Here is a 10,746-nt window from a genome sequence, read left to right as displayed (position 1 = left end):
GCTTGTCATCGCTGCGAGTTTCAGCACCACGGAGCTGTCCGTTTTTTCTATCGCTGCCCCACGAACAAAGATTCACCGTCATTGCTTTCGAGGCCCGGTATTTTTTAGAGTAAACAGCGCCACACTTTGCAGATTACAAGACCCTGCAGTTGACATATATTTACTACAGACATTCCAAGTATAGCCTGCATCTAAAAATAAGTTTAAGATTATAAACTGCTGCAAATCCTTAACTTAGAGCTGCTTATCAATTTGTCTTGCTAAGTGGATAAACGTTTTAGCCATACGCATTTATTATAAGACAATTAAATGGTATACTTTGAAAAATACAAAAACAAATGTGTACATTAGTCTCTCACCTGCAGAGTAGAAGCTGCTGAGTCACTAGTGTCTGTCAGCCCTGTGCCTCTCGGTATACTGGACACGATGTATCTGGAGCCCTTTGGCACAGGCTGTCTGACCACCATCTTCCCTTTCCTGGTCTCTGCTAGAAACAGACTGTACCAGTAGGCATCGTTGGACACCAGAGTGGAGTCTGCGATGGTGGAGTTCCTCTCACTGAGCAAACTGTTCCTGCAGGGAGGAGCCGCTTTGCTGGGCTTGGGTGTCTGACACTTAAGCACGATGGTGACCAATATGGTGATGAGCAGGAGAAAAGACACCGAGCCCAGACCGATGACCAAATACAGGTTGAGGTCTGAGAAGATGTCGTATTCTAGAGGCACCTCAGTCATGTCAGAGTAGGCCTTAACAGCAGTCTCCACTGTGGACAGCTTGATGGTGACTGTAGCAGAGAGAGCAGGCTCCCCGTTGTCCTTGGCAATAACAACCAGTCTCTGGTGGCGCGGATCTCTGTAACTGAACATCCTCATAGTCCGGATCTCTCCGTTGTATTGGTCCAGACTGAACAAGGTGGCGTCAGTCACCTGTAGAAACTGGTAGGTAATCCGAGAGTTGTGCACCGAGTCGGTATCTAAGGCTATCACCTTGGACACCAGAGAGCCTTTATCGGTGGATCTGGGGATCTTTTCCTCCACCACAGAGCCGTGTGCGCGCCACGGAGACACAATGACCGGAGCGTTGTCGTTCTGGTCCACAATAATGATGTGGACGGTGACGTTACTGCTGAGAGGAGGAGAGCCAGAGTCTCTGGCCTCGATGTGGAAAAGAAACTCCTTCTCGATCTCATAGTCAAAAGTTTTCAGTGCGTAAAGATTCCCGTTCTCTGGATTGATGGAGAACAGCATGGACATGGAGGTGTTGACTATCTCCTTCTCTAGGATGAAATAAACTAGATACTGGTTTTCATGGAGGTCAGGGTCAAACGCAGTGAGTGAGCTGAGCAGGGCCCCAGGTGCGTTATTCTCCATGACACGTATAGTGTAAAATGACTGAGGGAACTGTGGCGCGTTGTCATTAACATCCAATAGATGCAGATGTATTGTTTCATTGTCAGATAAAGTCGGCGTCCCTGCATCTGTTACAATCAGTGTGATGTCATATTCAGCTACTGATTCACGATCCAAGGGTTCAGAGACTATGAGATTGTAATGCGTGGGTCTGTCTGATGACTTATTAAGAATAAATGGCAGTCTGTCATTTATGGATAAACTCACGTTTCCATTATCGCCAGTGTCTCTGTCACTTATGCCTACCAGAGCAATGACACTTCCTACTCGGATGTTCTCGTCCACTGTGTTTTTAACAGACTGTATTGTAATTTCAGGATAATTGTCATTCATATCTGTCACGTGGACAACCACTTTACATTGTCCCAGTAAGGGATGTGTCCCTTTGTCTCTGGCCTCAATGTGCATCTCATAAAATTTCATATCTTCATAGTCAATAGTCCCTTTCACTGTTATCTCCCCTGTGTTAGGATTCAATGCAAAAACATCTTGTGTTTTTTCTGACGTGTAAAGGGTGAATGAGTACACTATCTCTGAATTCACACCTTCGTCAAGATCTGTCGCGTTAAGCTTCATCACTAAGGTTCCGATAGGGGAATTTTCTGTCATATTAACCGTGTAGGTCTGCTTGTCAAACCGAGGAGGATTATCGTTTGTGTCCTGTACTCTTACAATAATATTTGCAGTGCCGGAGCGCACAGGGACCCCGCCGTCCACAGCAGTCAGTATTAAATTATGAACAGCAGTCTTCTCTCTGTCCAAAGATTTGGTCAGCACCAAATCAACATATTGAGTTCCATCACTGCCCGTCTGAATTTCGATGGTGAAATGTTCATTGGTACTGAGTCTGTATGTTTTAATTGTATTAACGCCAACATCTGGATCCACAGCATTAGGCAGGGAGAATCTCTCTCCCGGTGTAGCCGATTCTGAAACGTCTAGCTCTACTCTGTCTCGTCGAAAATGTGGAGCGTTATCATTTATGTCCGTTATTCCGAGTTCAATGTTGAAGATACGTAAGGGGCTTTCTATGATAACATCAAGCTTTAGGAAACAGGAGGTTAATTTCGGACAAAGATATTCCCTGTCCATCTTTTCCACGATATACAGCTCTCCTGTCTTTTTATTGACATCTAGATATTTTTTGTTTTGGAAAATATCAAGTTTTACCTCTCGTTGTGCCAAACCTCCAAGATCAAGTCCCAAATCCGCAGCGAGATTAGCCACAACAGAGCCCCTCTCCATCTCCTCGGCTATGGAGTACCGTGTCACAGACAAAGCGCCTGGCCATACTGCACACCAGACAAAGACAGTGGTCCAGAAATGCATCCTCTCGTCTTCAGGGAACAGCACTCCAGATTGTAAAAACAGGTTGTTTTGTTGATTTGTAGGATCTGACTAAATATCTCACGTCATGTCTTAGGTTCGTGTTGTTAATTTAAAAATAAAAAAGCACATCTTCCAAGAAGCTGTGTCCTGCACCCTTTTTAAATGGGTGTGTCGCTGTAATGACTGGAGGAGAGTGATGCATTATGTTTTAGTGGTCCACAGTGGCACCTTGTGGCAGAGACTGTATAATGTATAACTATTGTAGAATCAGCTTTGTTGACCAATAACTGGTAATAACCAATAGTTCACAGGACAGAGACAGTTGACAAAAATGTTCAGTTTTCCCTCAGTAACAGACAAAATGCTGTGAGCATCACAATTTATTTTAAACAAGTTAAACATTTGTGCTTGTATTTTGGTGAATAGTGACTAGATTTGTGTGACAACAACCCAGTCAGCAATCACCTGATATGAGAGATAAGAGTATCAGTAAACATAAACCTCTACAGGTAGAATTATAGGTTGGTCTCTATGGGAAGAATATTTATAATATGTTCTCCTGGATAACATCTTGCCTTTGTGTCAATCCAGGGCTGCTGACAGAGACAGTGTCCCAGACAGAGGAAACTAACTTTCTGATGAGAGATGTGTCCAAGGATGAGTTGCATGCAAAATGGGTAAACAGTGCATTTCTCTTAGTTAGTATGTTGAAATGTGTTCAGATTTAGGTTGGCCAAAGAACACACTCGACTTAATGTATTTCATATGTATGACAGAGGTTTGGTGTCATTTAGCAACGCTTGTGCACTGTATTTTATTATGTTGCCATGGGCTGTATAATACGCTGCTATATTTCAGCAGTATAAGGTTTCCCCAAGAGCAAAACCATGTTGTGTACTATGTGATTGTGAGGGATCCTAAAGGACATTAATTTGCTTTGTAAACTTGCAGATACTCTGCTACAACTCCATCAACGTGAATCAACTCCGTCCCCAACAAATTCCCTAATCAGGGCAAAACTATAAGGCACCTGTGTGCCATTGTTCTGCCTCTGCTTCCTGTTCTCTGTCCCTGCTTTGGCTGGCAGTGTTTGGTGTCCCAGGAATGCTGGAAAAAAACCTTTTTTTAAAATGCATATTCCCACCTGAAATGTGTATTATAGTGGACTGTCTTTGTTTGAAACGGCTGTCCATGTGAGGAATCCCTGTTTGCCCCTTACCAGAGTGCTTTCTGCGTTTATGTCTGGTGCATGAGTGGTGATTAGGCTTAGATTTTAAAATGTATTTTAACATGCAGTGAGCCTAGCTAATGTTTCCCCTGTTTTCAGGTTCACCTGCACAATAACCACTGCTGTTTTGCCCACATTTTCCCCTTTAGTTTAGTTTTGTGTTTTGCCTACATCTTTACATTTAGTTTGCATTCTGCAATTGTTTTGCCAGTATTGGTGGTTTTGATTTATTTTGCCTGTCCCTTAATTCATTAGTGTTTGTTTGAATTGTTTTTTCTGACCATTTGTCTAGTTATTTTCCTAAGCAGAGTGCCATATTGTTGGGACGCTAGGCACCGTGGTGAGGTACCTTCACTTTTTGCATGCGAGTAAACACACGGGTATACACTATTGATTGGACCATTTTGCTGTACTGCACTGAAGGTGAGTAGTGGTAGCACCCCTGGACACTGCCTCTGTGTAGTCTGCCTCTCCACACATGGCCTCAGCTTAGTTTTCCTTTTCAGTCATGGTTGGACCAAACTTTAATACAATTTCACTAATTCTTTGATATTTCATATTGAGGCCTTTTTCAAAGATAATTGTAAAAAAAAGTTATTTATATTCACCTTACTGATTTTAAGAGTTTCATTTGCCCATTAACCCTTTATTTTCCCTCTCAGCAGTTCCAACCCATGCCTGTTTATGTTGATTTTGATTTATTGTTTAAAATAAAACCTTTAATTTATAACTCACGTCTCCGCCTATTCAGTAACCAGCCTGTGTGTCCTTTTCTATTTCCCAACCAATATCCGAGGTTCAAATATTTCTTGGGGTTGCAAGTCCGACAGAAGGTCGACAGAACTATCATGTTACCCAAGGTGTACAAGGTACTGAATACACACTGAAGTAATTTGGGTAATTTAAAAAAAAAGCTATTTTAACTTGTGGACGTACTCATCAGTCAGGGCTATAGATGTCATCCAGCTTCCTGGCTGGATGCACACCAGGAGGTGTCTGACCCTTGGCATGGAAAAAGATCCCTATGCAATCCAGCCATTCAGAACGTGTAAGTCCAGTATGGAACAGCAAATTGCAATAAGTGATAGAGCAGCAAGGTCAGTTGGGACTCAGCAGACCTGACTTACTAGCCACTAAAGAAAACTGATATGACCTTTGCTTTTGCTGCTTCATTTATTTATTTATAAGTGTCTTGCATCCAGATAGAACATCGTCCATAACACAATTGGCTTCATCAAATTTGAGCAACTGCTACACTATCTTCTGACGCCTTGACCAAGGTCGAAAAACTATATGCCACCTGGCCTGCAATGCATCTGGGTGCATTACCCTTGTTTCACTGCAGGGTCATGAAAGGTAAGTGCCACCCAGTGTACGGAAAGTGTATTACAACAAAAATAAACTAAAATATGAACAAATGGATAAATGGCTCTTACATTACTAATATATGCCTTTCTTTAGTCATACTTTCATTTTGTTTTTACATGGTAGATTTGAGTTGGTAGATTTGAGTCAAGTGGAACTAATTTGGGGTCCAAAGGAAAGAAAAGCCTCAAGTGAGAAAAGAGAAGTGAACCACATACCAGCGAAATGAAAATAACCAGCAAACCTTCATAAATAATACAGGAGTTTTCTATTATTTTAAGCTAGTGGTTGTGTGTGCTCTTGTGTGATCAGGTCCCTTCCCAGACTTCAAAGACAGTCACTCAATCACCACAGTAAATGTAGGCGATGTACTTTTTTGCAAACCACGGATATGTTGAAACACTTGGTCAGGGTTAGGAAAAGATCATGTTGCCACAAACATGTCTGCGAATTGTACCAATGTCTCGCCAAAAAAAATATCCAGTTTTGTTGCCACTAACACGGCTTCTCATTAAAAATATCCAGTATTTTTGGACTAACAAATATTGAAACACCATCTAGAACAGCAACTATCTCATCCATCCTCTCCTCCTCCTGACATGTAAGTCAGCCCATATACAGTATGTTATCTGAACATGATGTGACATGCATTGTAAAAATGTTAAGATAATATGAAATGTACAGCTGTAGCGTATCTGTGGTTTGAAGAAAAGTAGAAAGCCTACATGTTATTGTTGGACTAGGTGATGCTGAATAATGCATTTGTGTTTTGCACATGATGGGATTAACATAGTGATTGCTCTGTCATTATTTTTTAAATTAACAAGCCGGATGCTCTTGTGTAATCATGCTTGAAAATAAGAAATAATAAAATGATTTAATTGAAAACTTTAATTTTTTTTTTGTATTTGCATTCCACAACCTCAATCCCTTGCTTGGTGTTACTGTGTGTGAAAACCAGGAGGGAGATATATTTTAAAAATACTGCATTTTAAGTCACTATTTAACAATGATTGTATTCCTCTCACTTGGGATTTTCTCTCCTGCTGATAGTGCACATTTACATGAAACAGGGGCAAAAGGAAATTAAAAGTTGGCTAATGGCCACTGGCCAATGTAGTGGAGTAAAAGTATAGAGTGCAATTACCTTAAGATTGTGCATAACTACAGTTAATATACTGTAACTTTCTATTAATGACTGTATGGAAGACCCCTTTATTATTCACATTATGTAACCACGGGCAAGAGATGAGGGCAATAATAACTGCATTAAGCAATCTCACAAAAAGTACAATATAAAGTACAGTACGAGTACATATTATCATGTTAGGGCAGCTGTAGCTAAGGAGGTAGAGCAGGTTGTCCAGTAATTGGAAGGTTGCTGGTTCAAATCCCTGGCTCCCCCTGCTGCATGTCGAAGTATCCTTGAGCAACATACTAAACCCCAAATTGCTCCCGATGAGCAGTTGGCACCTTGCATGGCAGTCTCTGCCATCAGTGTATGAATGTGTGTGAGCATGGTGTGGTAAAGCGCTTTGAGCAGTCAGTAAATTGGGCAAGCGTTATAGAAATGCAGTACTCATGTGCCTTGCTCACTCAAAGGCCTATTATTCTATATGTAAAGCAATTACTTCATAGGCTCTATTGTCATAGAGATCTCACTGCATTGTTAATGTGTGTTTTTACATATTTACCTCCTGTACAGATGACTAATACGCATGCTTTTCCTGGGGCAAGGACCATCCTTAGCTGAGCCTGATCCCCTGATTTTCTGCTAATCTAATAAACAGCAATATGCTATTTCATATTTCATAACAGAACAAACTGATATTTTGAAGGCAAAGTGAGGAACTGAACAAAGTAAGACTTGCCCATTTCCAGTTGTCAAAGATGTAAATGACTGCAGTGTTATTCACTCCTTAGCCTGAGGTCTGTGAAATCCAACTGATTGAGAACCAGTATCAAATTAATAACCACAAAACAAACTCTTCAACTACATCCCAAGTTGTGTTATCCTCCCGTGTCACTTAAAGCAATAAAGCATCAAACTCTGCAGTGGGTCAGTGATAAATCATTAGTTACACTGTTAGCTGACAGCACCTGGGACAGTGGTTCTAATGTTTTTATGGCAATAAAACACAACACAAACATTTAGCACAGACTGCATTCATACATAAAATATGACTTTCTGCGTGCATTTAAAGTAAATCTGTCAAATAATTTCTACATATGTCAGTTCTATTTACATATATATGACAGTGAAATTGGAAACAGAGCTTTTATTTGATGATTAACAGCCAAAACTACGATTGTTATGCTGTTGTTTGTGGTCCAATGTGTATCTCTCTCAACAAAAGGAAAAAAAAGAGAGGAGAACTTCCTCTGCCCCTCCCGCCTCCACTCTCTTTTTTTTTCTTCCCCCAAATGCATTCAGTCAAGCTCCTTTTTTTGTCTGACACTGTTTTGGATTACGTCATTGTGACCTCCCAGCCCCACACTGACTGGGTTTACAAAGAAAGTACTCCTCCAACATAAGACTGTTTGTTTGGTGTGCAGTGATTCTTACTCAATGATGCCCTCTGGTGGAGAAACCAGTGCCAATGTCAGTGTTAGAAAATGGTGCAAATGATTATCATAAGCACATTTACTGTGACTGGGTATGAGTCATAGATGATTTTAATTTCCTCCAGTATTTGACTGCCTCACACTGTGTGAATGTGGTCAATAACTTCAATTAGAGTTGTCTATAATTTCTCATGCTGGGATGCAAATGGGTCACAAGCATTGTTGCTTGTGGGACTCCACATGATGAGAGTATGGATTCTTTAATAAGCCTGAGCCCAAGAAGAAGTGGAATGTAACTAAGCACACTTCCTCAAGTACTTCACTTAAGTGCAAATTTGTGTTACTTCACTTGATTATTTCCATTTAAGGCCACTAAATGCTTCTACTCCACCTCATTTCAGAGCTTTGATAATACTTTTTGACAGCTATAGTTACTAGTTACTTGCAGATTAAGCTATAACAGAAAGGAAATAGTCAAAAAGTAGTCCAAATGAGCTCTACCATGACCAGCCACAACATTCAAATGTTTCTTGCACATCAATGCATCAGTAATCCAGTAATATGTATTACTGTATAACACTCACAGGGGCCATTTTTCTAAATAATGAGCACTTACAGCTGTTTCTTTAGTACTTAGTATCTTGCATAAATTAAAAAGCTTTTAAAAACACACATGTATAAAATACAATCATTTGGATAATGTCTATTCAAAATGTGTTGTTTAATCTCTTTGTTTTATATTTCTTGTTTATTGCTCTTAAATTCCCATTTTATTGCATTTGTTGTTTTTGTTTTGCTTGCTATGTAAATAAAGTTTATTATTATTGTTGTTGTTGTTATTATTATTACTTTTACTTACGTTAAATTAATGCCAGATTGCTGTAACAGAGTTTTTGTTTGTTTTTAATGTTGTCGAACTTCTACGTTTACTAGAGATAAACAATCTGAATAGCTATTCCACCAATGAAAATTGCAATGCAAAGACATGTTGGTTATAAAGGTAATAAGGTTAAGATATGTGTGTGTGTGTGTGTGTGTGTGTGTGTGTGTGTGTGTGTGTGTGTGTGTGTGTGTGTGTGTGTGTGTGTGTGTGTGTGTGACGTGTGCCTCCAAAACATTCAGTCTAACATACTGCACCAGTTTTCATTTAGTCGTGTTGGACGCGCCCTCTTGTGGACGATCGGGGACATTGCGGCTGACTGTGAAAGAACCTCTGGTAAAAACAATTTCAGCACCGTGGTCATGGACAGCTCCTGGTGGAGATGACCAACACGGCTGAAGGATGTCAAGTGACACGAGGTGCCCTGTGCAGAGCATCACGTTACTGCAACGGAACAGACTGGGAGATGTTATACCCTTCATGACCATAATGTCACCAATCACAACTCTGTAATTTCAAAACAATTTCACCAACCGCGATATTTGTGTGAGCCTGATTGTTTTGCTCTCCAGGTGCAGACATATACGTGATGCTTCTGAATATGTTTTGTTTGATGTTTCTAAAATAACTATAGTTACTTTAAACTTAAAGTGGTTCTTGTAGCAGAGAGTAAGAACAGTCCCACACCTCTATATTAAGAGCATAGCTCCATTCCTCTCTCATCTGAAAGTAAGCCAAGCTGACCTAAAAACGCCTGCCCCTTCAGCCGTCCCCATGGATCACCTTACCGCAGAGAAGGTTAGCCTGCTCCCCCTCCCTGCTCTCTACGGACACCCGTTTCCTTATTAACGGAATTATTTTCAATCTGAGCCATGCGACGACCTAATTACCCTGTTCATTTCTGGGCAGTGGCCAGCTCTCATCTGTTGATGGCAGGAACTAATTCCCTGAGAAGTAAGACGTAAAAGGGCACAGAGAGAGAAGTCGCAGGGCCCCCGAGCTCACATCCAGGTGTGGCATTTGGAGCTGAGCCCCCCCTCTGCTCCCCTGACGCTTGTTTTCGTGTTCGTGGTCTTAATTAAAGTGATATTTCGAGAGAGGAGGTTCTGTTTGTTCACTTAATGAACCCCACTATTCTCTGCGGGCAAATGGAAATGCAAGCACTCCAATTAGCATATGTTAGCATTTTACTATGTTTATTCCTCACCGTGAAAACAGCTTACCAAGGCGAAAAGCTTTTCACCCTTGTAGGAGTAGCTGCGGAACTTTTTCACCCCAAAAATAATTGACTCAAGCTAATTAAACACAGAGACTCACATCTAAATGCTCCGTGCATGTTGATCGACCGAACCCGTGTTCAGCCCTGGGTTTCATGAATCACAGCAGGGGCCACACATGCGCGTTTAAGAGACATGAGGAAGACCATGTGAAAAAAATACTTTATTTTCATAAATGTATACAGTACATGTGTGGGGACAATCCCCCGTCTTTACAGTTATCTGCATCATGTTGCAGCTTGCATATACATCATCATACTATTGGTCATATTCACACAAGCTCTGTTAGCAAACAAACATAGAAAAAGAAAACACTTTTCATAGAAAGAAAAATATAAATTCATAAGGATGTGCAAAATTATTGTCCACTAATGCTTTTTGAAAACATTTTGGATGTAATTGCTGCTCCAGTTTGATTGTCTAAATAATAATAATAATAATAATAATAATAATAATAATAATAATAATAATAGGCAGACACATACATTGGCCATGTTACAGTGGCTTGTCACATAAATAGCCATCAGACTTCTTTTTCTTTCAGCATTTTAGCCAAAACTGATTCATTATTTCTCTTCATCCTCTTCAGACCACTTATAAATCATATGTCCATTATTATACTGTATGTACTGAATGGTCTCTCCTGTTTTCATATGGGAATATCCATCATTTCAAACACCCATTCAGAGAGTC

The 10,746-nt window shown here is 40.4% G+C and overlaps 1 protein-coding gene across 1 annotated transcript; it reads right to left on the bottom strand.

Moving 5' to 3' along the window:
- Positions 1-347: 347 nt before the first annotated feature.
- On the bottom strand, positions 348-8,489 carry pcdhb (protocadherin b). The gene is made up of 3 exons (XM_073486482.1): positions 8,481-8,489; positions 3,204-3,267; positions 348-2,692 (listed from the first exon to the last, which is right to left on the bottom strand). Exons 1-3 carry the CDS (start codon positions 8,487-8,489, stop codon positions 348-350), a joined length of 2,418 nt encoding a protein of 805 aa, XP_073342583.1.
- Positions 8,490-10,746: the final 2,257 nt, after the last annotated feature.

Source organism: Pagrus major, chromosome 18 (assembly GCF_040436345.1).
Source record: "Pagrus major chromosome 18, Pma_NU_1.0".
NCBI lineage: Eukaryota > Metazoa > Chordata > Actinopteri > Spariformes > Sparidae > Pagrus > Pagrus major.
This window is presented reverse-complemented; position numbering and strand designations above follow the sequence as displayed.